Below are 25865 nucleotides of genomic sequence, written 5' to 3' on the forward strand. Positions count from 1 at the left end.
TGGCTGAGGAATTCTGGGAGTTGAAATCCACAACTCCCTGCCTGCTTGATTGCAGGCAGGGAGTTGCTTGCTGATGGAATGGATTCAGGCAAGCGAGGCAAGGCAAGCGAAGCAAGGCAAGCAGCTAAGGTAAGCAAGCTGGAGGGGGAAAACTTTTTCCCTTCTCCATGGCTCTGGTGATCCCAATTGAGTTGCCTGATTAGCAGATCGTCAGGGCTTGGATCGTCAGAGCCATTTAAGGCTCATCAGAGCCTTTCAGGCTGGTCTGCCTGGTTACAGAACGACACCTGGCGTATAAAATGACCCCCGACTTTTGAGAAGTTTTTTATGTGTTAAAAGGTCGTCTTATACGCCGGAAAATATGGTATATAATTAATATATATATATATAGAATGTTTATGTATATATATTGGATGTTTACTGATACTGAAGTGTTGTAAAGATGAAAACTATGATATAAAATCAAGACAACTGTTTAATAAAAATTAAAAAGAAAAGAAAAGAAGAATAACTGGCTGAAACTGGAAGTTAATTTTCAGACGCACGCATGCGCCCTGGGCAGCTCCTCCATTTTTGCATGAGCACTCCCTTTTCGGCACCTGGTGCTGAAAAGCTTCGCCATCACTGGTATAAGGTTCCCTGCCAAAGCAGGGGCTTGGACTAGAAGACCTCCAAGGTCCCTTCCAACTCTGTTATTCTATTCTATTCTGTTCAGTTCTGTTCCTACAAAAAAATATGTGCTTTGTAAAACGGCAAGGACTTAAAGCCACCCCTTGTGAAATCTTTCAGTGTCTTGAACTCTAAGATAAGGTTTCTTTAAAATCTGCAATACAGTGTAAACCTGAGGGCAACTGAGGACTCTCCAATAGCTTCTCTAAGTTCCATACTCCCTCCTTACTTTTTTATTTCGTGACTACGCATGACAACCATTCTAAGAAAGGACATCTCTCCCACATTCCATCGCAGCTACACACCCACAAGTTCACATAATTCAATATGTGCCTACTGCTGAAACAATCTTGAAAAAAAAAAGATTCACACATGTGCAATTGTACCACCACATCCTTCTATATATTCTTCTACAAGTTAGTAGTAGGGTAGAGGCTTGCAATATGGTGTATTGGAACATGCTGGAAGGAGCAAGATCAATTTTTATTTGTTGCCAGAATCTAGCAAAAAGGAAAGTCACTGCTTTGTGGGGATTACTAACCTTAGTTCAATGAGCTTTATCTGCTCCTGTTATTTGGAGCAGAATGAGAGATCTCCAGGATTATCTTTGTTAGCCGAATTATAATAGGTGTATAGTTAATATGATATTTTTTGGGCAGCACACCACTTCAGTTCTTTCAAAATGAAAAAAAAAATGTAATAACCCAAGAATGTGCTGTACCCAAGATGTGATAATATAGCAGAAATATGGTACAGAAATTTTGATCAGCACCTCAATGCAGGGAAAAAAATACAGATCCACTTTTGAATCTCTTTTTCTTAGGACAGTAAGTATGTGATCAAAATGTCCTGAAATTCTACACATACCCCGACAACTATATTGGTAGGCAATCCGAATGGAAAAATTATATCAAAATATACTTAATTTAGCTTTCTTCCCTCACAGCTCCTTGGTCTCAATTCCACATATATAAGCTGCTACCAACAAAGGAATTATATCTTTATTTACCCTTTTCTAGATTAATTAGAGCTTCAGGGAAATGTGCCCACTTACATCTGGGAAATGACAGAGAAAAGGGATTATAAATCCCTTTCTGTTTTTACAACTGCATGCAAGTGCTTTGAAATTAAAAGACCTAGAGGCACTTAGTTGCATAATACCGTATAAAGATTTTATCTAGTTATAGCACAAACCAAATTATTTTCTTGAAGTTTAACTGATGTCTTTCCACAAAGATTTAGTGGCATAACATGTTTCCTATCTATCAGCAATGGATTAGTTATTAGATTAGAATACTTTTGTTAGCATTAACAATATAATCTATTTATTAGTAGCAGAATCGAATTCTTAATAATAAAATTTGTAAATGAAAATGGATTTGAACACAATGCTAAGCAATGGCATGAAGAAAAGGTTACCTTCCTTAATCCTTATCTACTTCCTCTCTTTCCTTGGTGACATGAAGGAGACAGGAAGCCTAATTTTCAATTTCAAATAACTTGCAACTTCCTTCCTGTTATTACTTATTACAGCAGGCATGACCAACCTTTTGGCTCCTGTATTTGACCTATTGACTGTGGATTGAACACCTGCATTACAGCATTAAAATGTAGTTTATTATGAAAACATTAAGGGGGAATGTGTGGCTCTATTTTTTTCTATAAACCTGTACATTTATTCTTATAAATTTCTGAGAAAAACGTACAGTCAGCCATAATTCTGACAGAAGAACAGCAAACAAAAATCTGTATTATTACTTTATATTATTTTTTAAAAAAATACAATAGCTTTCTTGTTTATACATATGAGGATAACAAATCTAAGCAAGCAATAATTTAAACCAAGCCTTGGATATATATTTCAAAACTGTTAAACCACTATTTAGTACAAATAGCTTTAAAACCTGTATTTAAGCAAGCAAATTTGTTCATGTTGCTACTTCTGTATGGCACCTACTGAAATCACCTTCTTTTCTGGACTGATATGCTACTACTTGTTGGGATCTCTTTTTGAAGAAGACAAAGGTCAGCTAGAGTACCTATTACAGTGGTGAAATCTGAAGTGGTTTAGTACCGGTTTGCTGGCCGTGCATGCATACTGCGTGCCAAATACACTCTGCTTGCGGGCACATGTGCACTGCGTGCCAAACGTGTGCTACATGCGCATGCGCAGTACCTGCCAAAAGAAGGCTTGGTAAGGTAAGTAGAACAGCGGGGGGGGGGGGGAAATCAGCTGTGCCGCACAATTTAACTTCACTAGAAAGCAGGATTTCCTGCTTTCTAGCAAAGCTAAACCCCGCGGCACAGCTGATTGTTGGAAATACCGGTTGGGAGGAATTAGTAGCTTTTTAAACTACCGGTTCACCCGAACTGGTAGTTTTTATCACTACTGGTTCACCTGAACCGGAGCGAACTGGTAGCATTTCACCCCTGACCTATTACCATCCCTGTGCTAAGGAGAAGTTTTCTTCATTTAGTTTTTATCAGAAGGTGCATCTTGAAGTAAGCTAATGGGAGAAGGTGGTTTAGTAAAACGATCCTTAAAAAGGAGGCATGTTAGAAGTATATAAGAAATATAAAGTTATAAGAACCCTCTCTGGACAGAGAAGGATTTACTATCTTTGTTTTGTTCTGGACCATGGAAGCCTTTGTGTGTCTGTAATAACTGTCTTTTTGCAATTGGAAAACGCACACAAAAAAATCTTTTATTTTCAGGATCCATAGTTGGGTGGAACTATGAAAAACTTTTAACATTAGTGACTGTATATGGGTAGTCCTTGACTTACAATATTTTGTTTAGTGACCTTTAAAAGTTACAATTCACTGCAATATCACTAGTTACTCTTGTTTAGCAAAGAACCTATTGTAACAACCAAATTCATTGTTTCCTTCAATCTCTCTCTCTCTTTTTTAATTTTGTGGGCTTGCAAAAAGCAGGGACTCCAGAAATCCAGATTTATTAACCCAGAAAAAGAAAGATATAGCCAGCTGTGATTTCAAATATCAAAGAGAGGGTTATCCAACTTTCCCCATACCTTTTTTGTTTAAAATCTACAGTATATCTCAAATGACCAGAAAATCAATGTATTATTTTAGGAAAGCGGACAACAACTGTGGCTCAAAGGGACTGAAAAAAGTGACTTACGACCTTTGGAGCATCCCCATGGGTATGTGATTAAAATTCAGATGCTTAACAACTGGTTCCTATTTATGGCCGTAAGCAAACTCAATGGGGAAGCCAGATTCACTTAATCACCAGGTTACTAACTTATCAACTGCAGTGATTCACTTAACAATTGAGGCAAGAGAGGTTGTAAAATGAAGAACATAAATTTTAGGCTCTATATGTTCTTATCTTTGTGCCTTGCTAGGAAAATACAAACTATGGTGGATGATTATCAGTTACTAAAGAATTTTCTCAAGAGGATGATGGCAGGATTTGGTCTTCTGGATAAATTAAATAAAACTCACCAAATGGATCGATGTATGCATTTGACTGTGTTTATTTCCTTATTTAAATAAAATGATTATTGTTCTTCAGTTATAACACTGCTTTAATCTTCTAGTGTCTTGCTTAAAATAACACAATCAGCAAAGAAAGTATTCATCATTATTCGTCCTGAAATAAGGCTGAAAAACAGTTACTTGGCAATGATGTCCCAACAAACCTGATGCCAATGTCTCAATTGGTACCAATGTCTCAGCCAACTTACACAGCCTTGCCAGGTTGGGATCAAAATAATAATTTGCAGCAATTCAAGCATACAAACAGATGACTCAGAACTTTTAGAACAAGAAACAGAGAATGCTGAGTTACCTGCAATAATAACAAAAGCCATTGTCCCACCCCTGTCAATCACATTGGGTTGAGCAAGTATTTTCTATTCTGACATTTCAAGTTGCTGGTTTAAACAATGAAAACTAAATATGAATTAAATGATTTATCAGGTGAATCATCATGCACTAGCAGGTTCTGTGGTGCAAAGGTTTCCCAAATTCTGATGAGCAGCTAGTAGTTTTAACATAGAAGGGGCATTGGTCTTACCTGATATGCTCCTTCTCGTTGAGTGGAGATAGCATCCAAGAATGGGTTGTCCTCATCTGCTAGCCAATAGGACTGAGTCGGTCAAAGCTGTGAGGACACACCTATCCCAACGGTCCCCAGCTTTTGGCGAAAGCATAGAGACAGACCCGATATGCCATGGTCAGACGTTCTTCCCCCGATGAGCCGAGGACCAGCCCAGCTATCAGCCCCGATGCGCCGATGCTTGGGGCTGTCATTCAGGCGGGCCCAGGAAACTCACATACAGGTCCAATGCCACTTGTGGATTTGTCCGGCCCACGCCAGCACTGGTGCCACTGCCGCCATGCCAGACACAGTATGAAGCCCTTGTCGCTGCTGCGGCCACAGCCATGTGCCCGGAAGCCAATGCTGCAGTCTCCACTCTGCAGCTGAGGGGCGGGGCCACTACACAGCCAACAGAGCCAAGTCTCAGTGTGTTTGCTGAGTCTCGGTTTGTCTAAGGAACTAGCTGGCCAGCCTGGATTAAGGGGCGGGGTGTTGGCTGAGTTTGCAAGCCGAAAGCGTATTAGGGGCACGGCTAGGGGGTGGAGTCATGGGTGGAGCGCGGGAGACATTAAAAAGATGGTGGGAGCACTGTGCGATAGTGCTGACTATTTGTTCTCAATATGATTGATTGTTGGAACGTGCGGAGTGCCAGATAAAGATTGCTACACCCAGGAACCTGGTTTGTCTTCTTTCCAAGCATCAGTCCGGAACCTGACACCGGTATCAGGGTGGGGCTGAATGCTACCTTCACTCAACGAGAAGGAGCGTATCAGGTAAGACCAATGCCCCTTCTCCATTGCAGTGGAGATAGCATCCAGGAATGGGCCATACCAAAGCGGTCTTGTCTTTATGGGTGGGCCGCAGCCTAGCCCGAGGTCCCGTCATCCACACGCACCCTTTAGAGGGCCCGCCTACCAAAGGTTGCCTCAGCCGTCCATTTTGTAGTGCTTGATGAAAGGAGATGGTAAGGACCAGGTAGCTGCATGGCAAACCTCTCTCCAAGAGGCTTGTGTTTCCCACGCCACACTTGTGGCTGCACTCCTTGTGGAGTGTGCTATTATACTCTTGGGCAATGGAAGGGCCTGTATCTCGTAAGATTTGGTGATACATGCCCAAATCCAGCAGTCCAGGGTTGATGATGAGACCTTGGCTCCTAGGGAAGCTGGCTGGAACAACATAAAGAGCAATTCCATCTTCCAGAATGTGGAAGTTTGTTTGATATAAATCCAGAGTGCCCTCCTGACATCCAGCATGTGCCACGTCTTTTCCAGGGCGTGCACTGGATTGGGCAGAAGTTGGGCAAAATAAGCTCCTGGGCCCTGTGGAATCATGAGTTCACCTTCGGTATGAAGGAAGGGTCCAAATGTAAGATCATTCTGTTAGGGTGGAGCACACAGAGATCTCCCTGGATAGATAGTGCCGCCAACTCCGATATCCGCCTGGCCAATGTTATGGCCACCAGGAATGCTACCTTGTAGGTCAGGAAACGCAATGTAGGGTATGGGTGAATCACTGGAGGCCATAGGTTCGTTGCGCCCTTGATGAACCTGCGGACAGTCAGGTATGCAAAGGAAGTCCAGCCCCCTACAAGTAAGGACTGATGACAGGGCAGCCACCTGGTGACGGTAGCCCCTTGTCCAACCCCGCCTGAAGAAACTCCAGTATTTGAGGCACGGACATAAAGTAAGGTTCAAGCGCGACCTGGAGAACCAGGAGCAGAATGCCTTCCAGGTTGTGTCATAGATTCTGTTCGTGGAAGCCCTCCTTGAGGCTTGTATGGTGTCTATCACCTTGGAGGAATAATTGTCCTGGGTCAGAGACCTCCGCTCAAACGTCAGGCGGTCAACTGGAGCCACTGTGGGTCCGGGTGAACCAAGGTCCCCTGGCTGAGGGAGATTCTGTCCAACAGTATCCTCCAAGGGCTGGCCACCGAGAGGTGACTTAAGTCAGCAAACCATGGTCGCCATGGCCAGTGTGGCGCCGGAAGAAGCACCTCTGCCTGTTCCGCCAAAATCTTTATTAGTACCCTCGGGATGAAGAGAAGGGGGGAAAGGCATAGAGGAGCCCTGGCAGCCAAGGGCTGCAAAGTACATCGCTCCTTCCACACCCAGAACTGCAAACCTCGCAAAAAACCTTGACAGCTGGGCATTGTCCAGGGTTGCAAAGTGGTCCATGACTGAAAGTCCAAAGCTCCGTCAGCTCCTGAAATAAAGCTAGATGCAGGTGCCACTCTGTATGATCAAAGGTGGCCCTGCTGAGTGAATCTGCCTGTATATGTGGCCCCTGAAATGTGTTCAGCTTGTAATGATAAATGGAGTCTTTCTGCCCAGTGACATAGCCTCTCAGCTTCTCATATAAGGGACCTGGATTGGGTTCCTCCCTGCCTTAACAGCCACATTGTCAGTCAGAATTAAGACATGCCTGCCCAATACTATAATCTGGAACTGTCAAAGGGCCAGATGTACTGCCCTGAGTTCCAACCAGTTATGTTGTGGCTCAGGTCAGCCTGTGACTACCGCCCTTGGGCCATTATGATTTGGAGATGTGCCCCCCCAACCAAAGAGACTGGATGCTCTGGCTCTTTAAAGAAACGTCCCTTAGTGATTGCTGGGGAATTCCACTATTCTAGGGAACGGATCACCTCCATTGGTAACCTAACTTTGAATGGGGAATTGCTCCTGCGTGCCCTCTGGTGAGGGAGAAGGAACCATTGGAAAGACCTGGCATGCAGGTGTGCCCAAGGCACGATTGATATGCAGGACACCATCTTGCCCAGGAGCTGTGAAAGTGTGGCCAGGGGCACCGTACTGGCTCGTAATTCCCTTATGCTCACTTATTGCTCCTGGGAGAGGTGCACCATGCATGTCAGGGTGTCAATCTCCACACCTAAATGCAGTAACCAGTTAGTCAGTGACAAATGGCTCTTGGTGGTGTTAATGGAAAACCCGTGGTCCTGAAGCACCTGGATGGTGATTCTGAGATCCTGAGGTTTGGAAGTAGACTGGATCAGAATATCATCCAGGTAGCACTGGACCCGTACGGGGAGAGTCCCTAGGTGCACAGCCAAGGCAGCTAGTAACTTCGTGAATGCCCTGGGTGCTGATGATAGGTCAAAAGGCAGTGCCATATACTGATAGTGACAGCCTGCGTAAAAAAACCTTAGATATTGTCTATGGCCTGGTAAAATTGGGACATAGAGATAAGCCTCTGTAAGATCAATAGAGGTGAGGAAATCGCCCTCTCTGATGCCATCCAAGATGGACTGAAGTGAATGCATTTTGAACCGCTTTTAGATGACAAGGCAGTTCAGCCTTTTCAGGTCCAGAATTGCCCTATAACACCCCCCGCCCATCCCGAGGGTTTCGAAATCACAAAGAGGAATAGAATCCCATCCCCTGCTGGTCCTCAGGAACCGGTTGGATCGCATGGATCTCCAACAGATGTTGAATAGCGGTTTCCATGAGACTTCGTTTGATTCTGTTCCCTGAAACGGAACAGTGAATGAAAAACCTCAGGGGTGTGGAGAGGAACTCTAAAGAGAGGCTCGAGCGGACTGTCTCCCGAACCCATGCATCCGTAGTAATGCTCTCCTGTTGCTTGGCAAACATGGCCAAGCGTCCCCCAATGGGAGAGTCAATGATGGAATTACTTCTGGCGTCTGAAAGAATGGCTTCCTCCCCCTTGAAAGGGCCGTTTAGAAGGAAATTGCTTATATGTCCCCACCCTATCCTGTTGCTGGTCCTGTCTCTGCATAACGTCTGTCTCAGCGCTGTGGGTGCTGCGGGCCAAATCCGCCGTCCGAACCCCCTAAGGGCTGGCGACAGAAATAAGGCAGCGGGCAGGAATCCACCCGTCGGGAGACAGATAGGAAGATCTCTCTCCTGCGGTTAGCTTCCTTAAGAGCCTTGGCCACCTCGATTGCCTTTTGGCACCTGGCTGCCTCCCGGTCTGCTGCCTTTGAAGCCTTCTGAAATGCCTTTGATCTCTTAAGAGATCTTAGCCTTGGCTTTCTGGCTGGCAGACCTCAATCCCGAGGTTCCTGCATCTCCACCGCTTCCCACCTGGTAATCTGAAGCTTCCTCCGTCAAAGCAACTTTTTCGCTGACAGCGGCAGCCACGGTTGCCATTTTAAATATGCTGCCAAGCAGGCTCATCTTAAAAGGCTCTGCTGCTGATTAAGGGCGGCTATCGGAGACTTCGGAGTATGCCCACAAATGGGCAGGGACTCAGCTCTATGGGGCAGAAATCCACAGTGGCGGCTGTCAAACCAACAGTCCAAGGCTTACCTGACTGCCCAACCACCCTTTGGCTAATAGCGAAGCACGAAATTCTCGCCTAGCTGGAAAGAAACGGAGTGTTGTCCCCAGCTCCATAAAGCCCCTGGGTCAGCGCTCCGAGCAATGACCGACCTGGCTGCCCTGTCAGGATCACCTGCTGGTGATCTGACCCGCCGCAATGTGGCCCACAGTGGACTCAAGCTAAAAGCTCTTCTCGCTGGAATTCGGTGGTAATACAGCTAGCAGCTTTGGGGGTATAGCTGTCACATTGGCAGTATAGCTGTCAAAAAGGAAAATTGGAGAAGTATCCAGAAATTTGAAAGCCCTCAGTAAAAGCATGTCTGTCTTTAGCTAGAACTGAGTCAAAAAGCTGGGGACCGTTGGGGTAGGCGTGTCCTCACAGCTTTGACAGACTCAGTCCTATTGGCTAGCAGACGAGGACAACCCATTCTTGGATGCTATCTCCACTCAACGAGAAGGAGCATATCAGGTAAAACCAACGCCCCTTCTATTTTAAAACTACTAGCTACTCATAGCTAGTATATAATTACATAAGATAGAAAAAGAATGTTAAAATGTGCCCTTTATTTGAAGAGTTCTTTGCAAGGGTATTTGAAAAAGGCATTCAATATATTTCCTACCTTAGCATTCCATAAATCCAATGCTGTGCAGCTGTGTTGGATGATGCACTGTGGCTATTTTAATTGCACAGGATAAGGAAGGTGGTTTTAGATCCTAATGAACTAGTTAGAATCACCTTCCATGGAATAGTTATCATAATTTCCAGTTACCCGCTCTTGCTTCTCTTGAGGAAAGATTATTGATCTCACATTCAAGATCTCCAGGCCAGAACAGACTTACTGTTCCTTACTTAATAGATAGAGCTGACTAAATCTGTGATCATGAAATCAGACAATGCACCTTTCACAGTTAAGACAGCTTTTGAAGAAAATGTAAATGATATTATGTTATTATGGCTACCTAAAGTCAGTCTTCAACTGACTTTAATGCTTTACTGGACCTACACCTTTCTATAGTCCTGTTAGGTAGAAGCTTCAGTCACTTAGAGGCTGTTCTGATAATCAGGTAATTTTGTGTCTTGATTTTGCACTCTATTTTGATTTATTTGCTTTTCTATTCAAGTCCGACTGACCTATTCCAACAGACTCTGATATGCCACCTCTGACAACTTTCTCTGTACGTTCTCTGTAAGCCTCAAATAACAACAGAATATTCAACAATCGGGTTAACTAGGAAAATCAAAAGCAGTCAATACTTAATGGTCCTATTAATGAATGTTCTTAGAAATTATGCATTTTTGGAGTTTAGACTGGTGAAGTTTAATATTCTATCAGGTTCGCCTGATTCGCCAGTTGCGTCCCTTTCTGGGTCGGGACTCCTTATGCACGGTCACTCACGCCCTCGTCACTTCCCACCTGGACTACTGTAATGCTCTCTACATGGGGCTCCCCTTGAGGAGTACCCGGAGGCTCCAACTGGTCCAGAATGCGGCCGCGCGGGTGGTTATGAGAGCGACATGGCGCTCCCATGTATCACCTCTCCTGCGCGAGCTGCACTGGTTCCCGGTGGTCTTCCAGGTGCGCTTCAAGGTACTGGCTACCACCTTTAGAGCGCTCCATGGCTCAGGACCTGGTTATCTACGAGACCGCCTTCTGCCACCGGTAGCTTCTCACCAACCAGTACGCTCCCATAGAGAGGGGCTTCTCAGGGTGCCGTCGGCCAAACAGTGTCGACTGGTGGCCCCCAGGGGGAGAGCCTTCTCTGTGGGGGCACCTGCCCTTTGGAACGAGCTCCCCCCAAAGATACGGAGGATCCCGGATTTGCGCATTTTCCGCCGTGCCCTCAAGACCTGTTTATTCCATCAATAAAATTGTTTAATTTTTAATTCGGATCTGTTCTTAAAAATAGGGGTGTTTTAATTAGTGGGCCAAATCTATTTAATATCTCTTTTAACTTGTTTTTAAATTTTATATTATATTTGTTTTATTTATGGCTGTTCACCGCCCTGAGTCCTTCGGGAGTAGGGCAGTATATAAATTTAATAAATAAATAAATAAATAAATAAATAAATAAATAAATAAATAAATAAATAATGCTGTTTTTCAAAAAACTTGAGTTTAACGTAAGGGCAACCCCCCCCAAGAAAAGTCCCAATTTTACATTACCGTGCATTCTAAAAGTCTTTTTATTTAAAAAATATTTTTATACAAGTATTTTATGCAAACCCTTCAAAAATGCAAGCTGACAAAAATCAACCAATTTGTATATGAGAAATAAATAACAAGCGGTCATTTTTTAAAGTCTTCCTATATACCATTTAGGAAAGGAAAACACCTTTCTTTTGTCCCAACAAAAGAATCACATCTGCAGAAGGCTCTTCACTTTATCTTGAGACTAGAGTCCTGTGGTATTTAATTACCCTGTCAAGAGCACTAAATGGTTTGGCACCAAGCCCTTTCACTCAATCTCTGCTGATTGATAGCATCAATAAAATTCACTCACTTTAATTAAACTTCCAAATAGGATCTCATTTTGCCACTTGCTAGGATCAATGTTCTATGATATGGAAAGAACAGAACACAAAGGTTGTGAAGGTGCTTCTTCCTCACCTTCACACTTCATTTCCTTCAGATATTCTAAAGGGGTTTTATACAATATACATATTTTACAGTTCTCTTGTCACATTCACTAATCAAAAAAGAAATCACCATTGAAAACTCTCATCTACCTATGATTATGTGACACATGTGCATATATGCAAATATATACATTAAGAGTATAGTATTATTTTCTTGCAAAGCTGTCTTATCGGTCCTAGCGATAGATCTATTTTAAGCAATTAACTCATTGAAAAAGGGATGCATATATTAAAAAATAAATAATACAGAAGTCTCTTCAACAGGATAATTGGTATATTTAGTTTGAAAAAATTGTTGTGAGTGCTGCATGCTGAATGTTGCATCGTGTTGAAATTCATTAAGTCATTCATTTATTCATATATATATATATATATATCACCTTTCTCCCAAAGGGACTCAGGGCGGTGTACAGCCAGCATAAAACACACAAATATAAAATTTAAAAACAATTTAAAAAATATTAAATAGTTTGGCCCATATCTAATTAAAATAAAACTATCCAATTAAGACATTTAAAATTAAAAATTGACGATTAAAAAATTTAAAAATTAGGCCAGCCCGGTTTGTTGAAATAAAAGCATCTTGAGGGCCGGGCGGAAGGTACATAAGTCGGGAATCCTCCGCATCTCATGATATGCTTTTTAGGGTTTTTAGGCATGTATCATATTGCGTTCGTCAATATATTTATTTTCTCCAACTTTTAGAGAATTAACTCCCAGAGGCAAATGACTCTTTAACTCTGATCATTGTGTGCCTCTTCCACAGTGAAAATTGTTGCAAAGAGAAACTGAGATTATTATTATGTTTTTAATCTTTGGGTTAGAGGGAGTGGGATGAATTTTTCCTCTTACTCACTCCTTCATGATAATGCATTTATAACTTTTAAATACCAGGAAGTGGGAAGAAAACCTACTTAATTAATTTGATTAAAAATAACTATATTACTTTGACAGGTAACAATGTTACATAAACATTAATGGTGGTCAGTTCTAAAATATTACATAAATACAACTTTGAAAAGAATTATCTGACCATCCTTAGCCCTATGGAAAACTAACACGCTTTATAGAGTAAGGTAGGAATGGATAACTTATGGCCTGTAGACTAATTTTAAAAGTTCCCTGCAAGAAATCAGTTCAAGATTTTGCCAAGAGCCATTTCTTTCCTCCCTGTAACTTGCTGCTTGGGAGACTGAGATGGAGAGAGCAAGAACAAGAAAAACTGTATCTGAAAAGAGAACAGGTGCATGTACCCATTCCTTAAGTAAGTTCCACCCACCGCATGCCTCCCCCACAACCTGGCCCTGAGAAAATGCTGTACAGGTTGTCCTCGACTTACAACAGTTCATTTAATGACCATTCAAAATTACAACAGCACTGAAAAAAGTGACTGTTTTTCACACCTATGACCATTGAAGCATCACCATTGTCGCGTGATCAAAATTTGGAAGCTTGGCAACTGACTCATATTTATGACTGCTGCGGTGCCGTGCGGTCATGTGATCACCTTGTGTGATCTTCTGACAAACAAAGTCAATGAGAAAGCCAGATTCACTTAGCAACCAAGTTACTAACATAACAACTGCAGTGATTCACTTAACAGCTGTGGCAAGAAAGGTCATAAAATGGGGCAAAATTCACCTAACAAATGTTTCGCTTAGCAACAGAAATGTTGGTCTCAGCTGTTGTCGTAAGTGAAGGATTACCTGTAATTCCCAGGGAGGAAAATGCCTTTTGATTATGTGATTTCACTGGTTGAGAAACATGTATAAAATGTTATTTCAACAATTCTACATTGCACGCTTTCTCTGTGACTGATGATGACTTGGCCCTCCTCATGTTAGATTTCAATCTCCATTGAAAGTCGATGAGTAGAAATATTGGATGTTGAAATCCAATATAGCATATTAGTTAGTTAGTTAGTTAGTTAGTTTATTAAACTTCTATACCGCCCTTCTCCCAAAGGACTCAGGGTGGTGTACAGCCATGATTAAAACTCACATAAACTCACAAAATTTAAAAACAATCTAAAACGAATATATAAAATTTGGCCCACAAAGTTAAAACATTGACAAACAGTCCCATTTAAAATTCATATTCTAAGCCAGCCCAGCCTGTTGGAACAAAATGGTCTTAAGAGCATGGCGAAAGGTACGAAGGTCGGGGATCATACGAACCTCCAGGGGCAGGTCATTCTAGAGGGCAGGTGCCCCCACAGAGAAGGCTCTCCCCCTGGGTGTCACCAGTCGGCATTGTTTGGCCGACGGCACCTTGAGGAGTCCCTCTCTGTGGGAGCATATTGACCAGTGGAGGCTACTGGTGGCAGAAGGTGATCTTGTACATACCCAGGTCCTAAGCCATGGAGCGCTTTAAAGGTGGTAACCAGCACCTTGAATCGCACCCGGAAGACCACCGGGAGCCAGTGCAGCTCGCCCAGGAGAGGTGCTACATGGGTGCGTGTGTCACACCCATAATTATCCGCGTGGCTGCATTCTGGACCAGTTGGAGCCTCCGGGTGCTCTTTAAGGGGAGCCCCATGTAGAGAGCATTACAGTAGTCCAGACGGGATGTGACAAGGGCGTGAGTGACTGTGCGTAAGGCGTCCTGGTCCAGAAAGGGATGCAACTGGTAAATCAGGTGAACCTGATAGAAAGCTCCCCTGGCCACAGCTGTCATATGGTCGTCTAAAGACAGCTGTGCATCCAGGAGAACACCCAAGTTGCGAGCCCTCTCTGAGGGGATCAGGATCTCACCCCCAATAGTCAGTGATGGAGCTAGCTGGCTATATTGGGATGCCTGAAACCACAGCCACTCAGTCTTGGAAGGGTTGAGTCTGAGCTTGTTTCTCCCCATCCAGATCCGCACGGCCTCCAGGCATCGGGACATCAGATCAAGGGCATCATTGGGGTGGTCCGGGGTGGAGATGTACAGCTGAGTATCATCAGCGTACTGATGGCACTTCACCCCAAAACCATGGATATCTCACCCAGCGGCTTCACATAAATGTTGAACAGAAGGGGCGAGAGGACCGACCCTTGCGGCACCCCACAAACAAGGCGCCTCGAGGTCGACCTCTGACTCCCTGCCAACACAAACTGCATACAGTCAGAGAGGAAGGAGGAGAACCACCACAACACGGTGCCCCCCACTCCCAACCCCTCCAATCGACACAGCATGATACCATGGTCGATGGTATCAAAAGCCGCTGAGAGGTCTAATAAGACCAGGACAGAGGAACAACCCCTGTCCCGGGCCCTCCAGAGATCATCGACCAATGCGACCAATGCCGTTTCCGTGCTGTACCCTGGCCTGAAGCCCGACTGGTACGGATCTAGATAGACAGCTTCATCCAGGTACTGGGGAAGTTGTCGCGCCACCACACTCTCAACAACCTTCGCCACAAAGCGAAGGTTGGAGACTGGACAATAGTTTGCTAATACAGCTGGGTCCAAGGAAGGCTTCTTGAGGAGGGGCCTCACCACCGCTTCTTTTAGGGAGGGAGGGAAGAACCCCTTACTCAACGAAGCGTTAATAATCCCCTGGAGCCAGCCTCGTGTGACCACCCGGGAGTCCAGCACCAACCAGGAGGGACATGGGTCCAATAAACATGTGGCAGTGCTAAGTCTACCCAGAATCCTGTTCATGTCCTCAGGAGTCACAAGGACAAACCCCTCCCAGATAACATTCTCAAGACCCACCTCCGTCACCCCATCTGAAACTACCCAATCGGAGTCTAAGCCTTCCCGAATCTGAGTGACTTTATCATGCAGGAATTGCACAAAATCCTCAGCCCTACCCTGCAAGGGGTCTTCCCTCGCTCCCAATTGAAGAAGGGAGCGGGTCACCTTAAACAGGGCTGCTGGGCGGTTCTCTGCAGACGTAATAAGAGCAGAAAAATAATTTGATTTTGCTGCTCTTATCGCCACTAAGTAGGTCTTAATATGAGACCTCACTAGTATTTGGTCAGATTTGGAGCGGCTGGACCTCCAATCGCTCTCCAGGCGTCTTTTCCAGCACTTCATCTCCCTCAGCTCCTCGGAAAACCAGGGAGCCAATTGAGATCGGCACCGAGTCAGAGGCCACAAAGGCACGATGCGGTCCAAAGCTCCAGCAGCCGCCCTATACCAGGCGGCCACCAGTTCTTCAGTCGAGTCGTGAGCCAGAGCCTCAGGGAATGGCCCAAGCTCCGTCAGGAACCTATCCGGATCCATCAGGCACCTGGGATGGAACCACCTGGTCGGTTCCGACTCCCTGCGGCGGAGGTTAGAGGCTCGAAAGTCTAGTCGAAGGAGTGAATGACTGACCATGACAAGGGCTTGGTAACTAATTACCAGCTGTGATTCATGGGGAGCACACAAATGCCATTTATGAACATTTAAGATATACTTTACCCATTCAAGGCATATTTTGCCTTCCCTTAATGTGGCCTTCTCGTTTAATGAGGAATAAATGGCTAGCCTCATTAAGGACATGAATTCCTGAACAACAACAACAACAACAACAACAATAATAATTTTATTTCTATACCGCCCTTCTCCCGAAGGACTCAGGGCGGTGTACAGCCTATTTAAAAACACAGACAAAACAGCAATTAAAATTTAAAATAATTAAATAAATTGGCTCAGATTTAAAACCCCCAAAAATTTAAATACCCCAATTTAAAACTATTATGTTGATAGTCCAGCCTGGCGGAACAACAGGGTCTTCAGTGCGCAGCGAAACACCCGGAGGTCGGAGATCTTACGTATTTCCGGGGGCAGTTCGTTCGACAGGGCTGGGGCTCCCAGAGAGAAGGCCCTCCCCCTGGGTGTCGCCAGCCGACATAACTTGGCCGATGGCACCCGGAGGAGACCCTCTCTGTGGGAGCGAACTGGTCAAACAATGAGCATTTTACTTTGTTTTCATGAGGATTAGAGTACAGGTAGTCCTCAAATTACAGCCACAATTGAGCCCAAAATATCTGTTGTTAAGTGAGACATTTGTTAAATGAGTTTTGCTTTTGCTCCATTTTATGACCTTTTTGCCACAGTTAAGTGAATCATAGCAGTTGATAAGTTAGTAGCATGGCTGACAAGTCAATCTGGTTTCGCCACTGATTTTGCTTGTCAAAAGGTGATCATATGACCTAGGAACACAGAAACGGTCATTAAGTATGAACCAGTTGTCAATCATCTGAATTTTGATCAGGTAACCATGGGGATACTACAAAGGTCTTAAGTGTGAAAAATGGTCATAAGTCACTTTTTTCAGTGTCATCATAACTTTGAATGGTCAGTAAATGAACTATTGTACGTTGAGGAGTACCTGTACTTGCATCTGATGTTTCACCGATATATCACTATTCACTCTTGCCTAAGTAAAGAATCTATTGTACCAATCAAATTCATTCAATATCTTTTTTTAAAAAAAATGTGCAAAAAGCAGTAACTCAAAAAAATCCACATTTATTACCTCAGAAGAAGGAAAATATAGCCGGGTATGATTTCAGATACCAATGCGAGGATGATCTAACTCTCCCCATACCTTTTTCACTTAAAATCTACAGTATATCTCAAATGACAAGAAAATCAATGTATTATTTTAGGAAAGTGGAGAACAGTTGTGGCTCATAGGCTAGAAGTCTCCCCAAGCACCCCATTTGTCACCTCCAAACCTCTCTCACTGCAACAAACACATTTCAATGACTATTCCAAAGACATAATCAGCTGTGCCTCCTGCAGCCCTCAGGCAAGGCAAAAAATGAATTTATTTAGAACTCTTCTGTCTATGAAAACCATGAGACAATGCACAAGGGAATTCAAAGAAGGAAAATTCAGCTGCTGGGAACATTTATCAGGGAAGTCGTTTTCTGTTTATATTATTATCAATATTAATACAGTATCACATAACTTGATAGATACTGGGATTTTCTTTTGATATGATTGCAAATAGATGCAAACTACCTGTGTAAGCTCCAGCAAACAAAGGCAATAATTTTTGAACAAATTATAATTAGTTCCCAAACTATATAGCTTCTGGAAATACCCAGGACAGGTTACTCAAGCTATTTTATTCTAGCATTAATTTTAATCGCAAAGGTTTACATACTTTTATAGTTTTGGTTTGAAGTCTCAATCCGTTCAGAGTATTGATTGCCTTTTCAGCATCCTTAGGGTCAATGTAATTCACAAATCCATATCCCAAACTCTGTCCTGGAGATTAAGAAAAGATAAGAAAAAAAAGTTACATGAGTACATTAAGAACTCACATTCGCGTTTGAATTCTGTATTAATAAAAAATCATTTAAAGGTACTATATGAGAAAAAACAACTTCAACAATTTGGGGAGCACGCTCAATTGAGACAGGAAAAAATGAAAACACATTTAAAAGATGTTAACTATAGTGTTATATTTAACAATTAGTAAGCATGTTTATGAACAAGTTAAGATATTGCTTATATTTCTATTTTTCATTCTTCCAATTCATCCAAAATCCACAATTTGCTATCCAGAATTTGCTGAAGCAGTAGCTATCAACAAACCAAGAAAAGGACTGACAAAAAAGGAACACTATTTCACCTCCTGCCTATAAGAAGATTCTGAGGGGTCTATGACAACTCACCACGGCCAACTTGCTGTGGCCAACTCACCACGGCCAACTCACCACGGCCAACTTGCCATGGTCAACTTGCTCCAAGACAACTTGCCATGGCCAACTCGCCATGGGAGAAGAGTTACACTAATATCAAAGAAATGATGGAATAGAATAATTAAAGAAAGGCTGCAAAAGGAGGGACCAAATGAAATGTGAATGACAAAAATTAAAATAAGTTTTTATTTATTTTAAATAATTAAATTGAATTGTTAAATTGTCCTGCAGTGAGGTGTCCCCCAGGTGAGTTGGCCATGGCAAGTTGTCTCACAGTGAATTGACCAATGTGAGTTGGTTGTGGCAAGTTGTCCCATTCCGATTCTGAGGACCAGAGACCCCTACTGCCATAGACAAACAGATCAGGAATATAGCCAGTAGAGGTAGTCCTTGACTTACAACAGTTCATTTAGTGATCGTTCAAATTTACGACAACACTGAAAAATGTGACTTATGACCATTTTTCACAGTTACGACCTTTACAGCATCCCCACGATCATGTGATCAAAATTGAGATGCTTAGCAGCTGGTTCATATTTATGATCAATGCTGTGTCCCAAGATCATGTGATCCCCTTTTGCAACCTTCTGACAAGCAAAGTCAATGGGGAAGCCAGATTCACTTAACAACTGGGCTACTAACTAATCAATTGAAGTGATTCACTTAACAACTGTGAAAAGAAAGGTCATAAAATGGGGCAAAACCCACTTAACAAATGTTTCACTTAACAATAGAAAATTTGGACTCAATTGGACTCAAATTTGGTCATAAGTCAGGGACTATCTATATCTAAATTTTGTGAGTAATGAAACACAATCCATTAGAAAAGGCAGATAAAATATTTTAATAGCAAGAATCAGCAAACCTTTTCAAGTAGTGGGCAATATCACATTATTGATTTTGTTTGCTGTATGGTCATAGACCCCAAAAAATCAGGGTAAAATTAAAAAAAGCTGCTTGAAAGTAACAAAAAATAACAATCACAAGCAATCACACTTCCAAGTTAGCATGTAGAGCAAAAACTGCTACTATATAGAGATCAAATCTAACATCTTCTGCAATGGCTGAAGTTGAATCTCAATAAACTGCAGTGGCACAAAATCTCACTATTTTCACATGGATCACTTAGCAGGAAAGTCATTCTTAAAATTACACGATTTCACATAATTTCATAGGGACAAAGTAACAACTTTAAAAATGATTTCATTTCAAAATGCCCAGAATTTCATGGGATAGCAGGTGAAATCATGTATATGGTTGAGTGAACTAGATTCCTCATAAAGTTTTGATCCTTTAAAAATAAAGTAAACATTGCTAGCTCTGAGAAATTCTTCAAGTTGTGAACAAAGTCATATTTGATTCCGTGAAAAGTAAAAGTAAAGTAAAGGTAAAGGTTCCCCTTGCACATATGTGCTAGTCGTTCCCGACTCTAGGGGGCGGTGCTCATCTCTGTTTCAAAACCAAAGAGCCAACACTGTCCGAAGACATCTCCATGGTCATGTGGCCGCCATGATTAAATGCCAAAGGCGCACGGAACGCTGTTACCTTCCCACCAAATATGGTCCCTATTTTTCTACTTGCATTTTTTACGTGATTTCGAACTGCTAGGTTGGCTGAAGCTGGGACAAGTAATGGGAGCTCACCCTGTTACGTGGCACTGGGGATTCGAACCGCTGAACTGCCGACCTTTCAATCGACAAGCTCAGCATCTTAGCCACTAAGCCACCATCCATAAAGGAAAAGTACCATGACTGAAAACCTGCAGAAATTACTGAAACAAGGCTATTTCCGTATCATGAAGTTTGATAAAACATATGGTTTTTAGATTTGCATTCTACATTTCCAACAAATGGTGGCAGACAAGAATAATACATTTAAATATAAATCAAAGGCAGAGTAAACTAAAGCAAGCTAAGGAAAGATTCATGAAAGAAAACAACAATCCTAGGTACAAATTGCATTATATTTCTGCATCACCTCAGGAAGCAAAGAGCTACTCTGGGCATCTAGCATTGTCTAGCTACTTAGGCCTCTTCTACAAAGGATTCATCGACTCCTACTCTTATGTTTTAGATGTTTAGTGAGGAATATATAAACCTCCCCAAAACATCTCAGAAAAAAATCCGAAAGCCTGCATAGAACTTAATGGGGAAAATATGGACTTTGCTAAACCAAAACCCAATGCTTGAATAAAATAGTATCTAGTAAAGTTGCTGTTTTATCCTTTTTAATAATCCCTGCAGTTTTCTAAATAACCTATGAAAACATATTCACACAGAAGAGAATGCTAACACAGAATGTTAGAGTTTTTGAAATCTTTCTGATCTGGAAACTTTCAGATGTGTGAACTCAACTTTCAATCTTCTCAATAATGGAAAATTACAGGCCACCTAGGCACAAGCAAACCGTTAAATAATATTACCGTGTTTCCCCCAAAATAAGACCCTGTCTTATATATTTTTTGAACCCCAAAATAAGTGCATGGCCTTATTTTCAGGGAGGACTTATTATTTTGGGGTGTGGAGCAAGATGGGGCTCCTCTTGCCATCTTACCTAGCTCTGTCTCCCTAACCCTAACCAGGAAATGGCGGGGACCAGCTGTGCATGCAGTTAAATATTTTCAGGGAGGGCTTATTTTCGGGGGAGGACTTATTATCAGGGACTGTCTTATTTTCGGGGAAACACGGTATCAGAAACCTGTAATTTCATTACTTTATGATTCCATTTTGAATCATTTTCCCTTTCTCTTTTAAAAGATAATGCTTCAAGGATTTAACAAAACGGATTATAGTCACTGAAAGGCAACCTCATAATAAATAAGCTAATCTTTAAAGGATCAGAGGAACTCTACTTTGGTGCAATATACTACTATTCTCACTGCGGTGGAAGCTGTTTATAAGCAGACAGAATTAAGACATATGTGATTCACACCTATAATTGAAAAAAGATGGCACAATATGTAAATAAGATGCAAGAATAATGTATAGAAAGCAGAAGCAAAAGCTATAATCTAAAAAATAACGAGCATATGCATTGTCTAATGATAAGTAATAATAGCAAAGATATAATATCCAAGAGAATAGTAGGTGTTGTAAGCAGAATTCAATTAAGGAAACAACAAAGCAAGAATACAATCCATAATACAAGCTCCAGGCAGACATCAAAGCATTAAAACAAGGAAGCTGTTGATACATCAAGGTATCAGTGACACTGGAGGTTCTTGAAAGAATAAAATATTGGGTCCTTGGACTCCCAGATTTCATTACTCTGATGATTAAACCTTGGAAGATCAACAAGGGGCAGATATTTTAGAAATGAGTCATCCATTTTTGTGTGAACTGAACACATGCCATATTACTGAAACAGATCAAAATTAGAACTACGCTGACAGAAAGCTGATACATTCTCCTCAGCAGCTGGCTTGACAAGTTCCTAAAGAATCTATACAAGTAGAAAAACCTCAAATAACCATTTCAATAGCTTGCTACAAGCAAAATAGAAACGGAAATAAATTTAATAATTTATTGAACAGGATTTACATCCTCCCCCAACTCATGGTGAAGGAAGCCCCTACTCACACTTAGGTATTAGGTAAACTGGTCCTCGACTTATGACCATAATTGAGCCCAACATTACTGTTGCTAAGCGAGACAGTTGTTAAGTGAATTTTGCCCCATTTTACAATGATCTTGCCACAGTTGTTAAGTGAATCACTGCAGTTGTTACGTTAGTAACACGGTTGTTAAGTGAATCTGGCTTCCCAATTGACTTTGCTTTTCAGAAGGTCGCAAAAGGTGATCACATGACCCCGGGACACAGCATTCATCATAAATGTGAGTCAGTTGTCAAGCATCTGAATTCTGATCATGTGACCATGGAGATGCTGCAACAGTTGTGTGAAAAACGGTCGTATCACTTTTTTCAGTGCCGTTGTAACTTTGCACAGTCACTAAATGAACTGTTGTAAGCCTAGAACTATTCATACATTTTACACAGGGAGGCTTATTTCCCCATATATTCAGGCTGAAAATAAAGATGCAGGACAAGTAATATAGGATACACACACAGAGGAAGAAATAATTACAAAAAACAGCCAAAAATAATTATAGTTAAGTATGCCTCAGAAAGGACCCAAGAGACTTCTGATTCACAGATGACAATATGAGAACTGCTAACAAGCAAAACCGGGGAAATGCAGTGTGCCCTTATTACAGGCCGGATGTTTGTCTAGCTCTAGACTGTTTTGCTTTTCAGCAGGGAAATATTTGAACATGTTAAAGAAAGCGTATGATAAAGTAAATAGGCTTCAGTTGCAAAATGGCTTACATTAATATGGAGTTTCTGGATGCAAGAAGAACGTTTGTGAGAATACCTATTATGTTTAGCCAATGGTTTGATTCTGAGCAGGGAATTAAACAAGAATCTAGGATAATCTCCTCGGTTCTTCATTGCATTTTTGATTACACAGAATCAGGATCATATTGCAAACAAATATACAAAGGAAGAATGACTGGGTTGAAAGGGAGGGGAAGATGGAGACAATCGTAAATGGATGAAAATGATGGATTTTCAAAAATATGCCTGTGAATTGTTTAAAGAACAAAGCCAATAGATGAAGCAAGGTACGGATGTGGTAAGAATAATGGTGGGCTCCAAAAACATACAAAAACATCTTCTTGTAGCTTTCTGATTTGGTAACCATGTAAGTCTAACAAATAGGCATTGAGAAATACACTAAAAGGTATATATTTGATTTAGCTGCACTTTCTTCTCTCCCATCCTCTGTCTCATGCTTTTAATTCGGCTATTATTTTTTTACACTTTTTCTGTGCTTTACATGATATTGCTTACTCTGAAAAGGAGCAGAGTTGACGGCTACGTACCATATTTTTCAGAGTATAAGACGTACCGGAGTATAAGACACAGCTTAGTTTTTGTGGAGGAAAATAGGAAAAAAAAAATCTGTCTACCAGGTATTCATCTGGCTAGCGTCCTTAGTCTGGTCAGCTTCAGCACATTCGTTTGTTGGTTTTTATCCCCTGCTTGGGGATAAAAAACAGCTTCTAAAGCACAACTGATCTTTGGAGAGAGAAGCAATGAGAAAAGCAGGCAAACCACGGAGATTGCTTCACGCGTTTCACTGCTAGCACCTGTTAAGACTGAAAAAAAAGCTTCACAGTTGAGAGCAGGCAAAGCAAGGAAGCGGAGATCGCTTCACTTGCTAGTGCCTCATTAGGGCTGAAAAAAAGCTTCAAAAAAGCTACATTTGGAGTATAAGACGCAGCCAAATTTTCAGCCTCTTTTAGGAGGGAAAAAAGTGCGTCTTAAAGTCCAAAAAATACGGTAAGTATGTCTAATCATCAAAAAAAAATACAGAGGTATACAGATTTAAAAATCAGAAGAACATTAAAATAATCCAAAGTAGAAAGGAAAATACAAATACCTAATAGATTAATCTAAGATTAAAGCCTAGAACTGGTAAACCCAAGCACACTTTATAAAGAAAGACATTTCACTGTTCTGTTAGCATTCCTGAATTAGTCCTGTTCTTTTTCCCAAATAACACTGTCTCAAAGCACAGTGAGAATAAGCCCTCAGTTGACCATGGTAAAGGATGGATTTGTTCATGAAACACAAAATGTTATGGGGAAGCCAGTTCTCCTGTTTTTCTGTATGTAACTGGAAAACTACTCCACAGAGTTGGTGCACTGCTTACTCTGAGCAATATGAATGAGGCAAAGTATAAGGCTACTAAATGAAACAGATAACAGAAGTATGGGAACCTGAAGGAAAATGATTGCTTCATCCTGTCTAGACTAGATGGTCAGGCCCTTCCATAAAATGTTTTATTTAGATCAAAATAACCTGAATAGTAACATAGCTATTAGAAAACCAAGGTGGACCTGTGATGAACCTTTGGAAATGAAGACAACTTTCCAAGAGTTGACACAAAATATTTGTAAGTCTTTAGAAGATTGAAACATTAGTTACGTATCGCCCGCCAATATGCAATCTGAGCATGAAATGCCTTCCTTTAGTTAAGGTTTCAAAACATTAAAAAGGGCATCTAGCAACCATTTTGTCATCTTATGTCAATTGAAACAAATAAAATAGTAATGTTGCACAAATGCAGTTTCATCAACTCCTGACAACCTCAGTAAAATCTACCATCTCTATAAAGATAGTACATACAAGAGCTTCCAAGACCACCCTTATTATCTGCTCAGAAATATCCTAGTTGTTTTTCATCAAATACATACTTTTCTTGATCTCAATCTAACTGCTTGTATTATATTTTGGGCCTGCAAGATGCAGTGTTTATTCTATGATTGAATCTCATGATTCATCAAGATAATCTCTATCTTTCCTAATAAAACAACGTATTAAAATAGATTTGTCTATTTCACGCTGACCAACGAATACTGTCTGGGAAGGAGATTAGCACCTCCGTTGATTAAGCTTCTCTAGATACTGTCGCTTAAGTACAGCATCACTGATGAAAAATTTAAACTCCCCTTAATTTAAATTTAAACCATCTTACCCAATATGTTTAGATCTTATTATTTCTATTACATTATTCTATTTCTATCTTACCTATTAATAAGAGATTTCTAATGTGTTTTTCCTTTTTCCTGCAAGATGCATTTTATCATAGTCTTGACTTTGAAATAACTCATTTAGTTTGTGTATTCTTTGCTTACATAAATTATTCAGCAAGGTGGTTCTCATATCAATTAAACAAAATATGATAGACAATAAAAATAAATGTTAAAATATGGATATTATACAAAGTGGAATCTATTCTTAGAGAATTATAGTAATGAGATTTATTCCTAAGAGCTATAGCTGTGATAAAGTGATATGTTATAATGGAAGCTCAGAGTCCATTATGCCTACTAACTAAAAATTGTGACATGACATAGCTACTACATTTCAGAGGGTTTAGTAATTTTGAAGTGACAGTACAAAGATCAGGTTATATTGCAACTGTAATAAGCACTGCTGCTACAGATCAAAGCAATCTCTTAATCATGTTTTTTTAAAAAAAAAAAATTATAGATGCCCATCTCACAAAACATATGAATTTGGTTTGTCTGCTACAAAGTTAAAAACCAATAGTTAGCAAATTATAGGAGGTGAGTAGGCAGAGCTGGGGATAGAGTTAAGTGTGTCATCAGTTTAGAGTTGTTACGTTCACACAAATGACCTTAATTTAGCCCCTCTTAAATTATGTTGACCCTTATTTCACACCAATTTAATCCTGGATTTTAGTTGATTAGATTCTTGTGTATAGGCTTTAGCAATAAATCTTTTGAACAGCAACTTACTATGGTCCTGATCCTTCGTGCCTGACACAAATACCAATTATTATAATTATTATAAAAACAATAAAACACAGGTAAATGATAATAGGCAAAGGGATGTTAATAATACCCTGTTTCCCTGAAAATAAGACATCCCCTGATAATAAGCCCAATCGGATTTCTGAGTGCATGCGCTAAAATAAGCCTCCTCCTGAAAATAAGCCCTCCCCAAAAATATTTAAACGCAGAGCTAGAAATC

General features: G+C 41.2%; 1 protein-coding gene across 15 annotated transcripts in view; it reads right to left on the reverse strand.

Annotated features, from left to right (window-relative positions):
- ELAVL2 (ELAV like RNA binding protein 2) overlaps positions 1-25865 on the reverse strand; it is a 209922-nt gene that overhangs the window by 23339 nt on the left and 160718 nt on the right. For all 15 annotated transcript variants that reach the window (XM_087886321.1, XM_087886316.1, XM_087886313.1 and 12 more), the window contains one exon: positions 17762-17865. In XM_087886321.1, the coding sequence (XP_087742447.1) occupies positions 17762-17865 (104 nt within the window). The remainder of the gene's footprint in view (positions 1-17761; positions 17866-25865) is intronic.

This window comes from Pantherophis guttatus, chromosome 2, assembly GCF_059756535.1.
Source record: "Pantherophis guttatus breed Tessera chromosome 2, ASM5975653v1, whole genome shotgun sequence".
In the NCBI taxonomy this organism is placed as follows: domain Eukaryota; kingdom Metazoa; phylum Chordata; class Lepidosauria; order Squamata; family Colubridae; genus Pantherophis; species Pantherophis guttatus.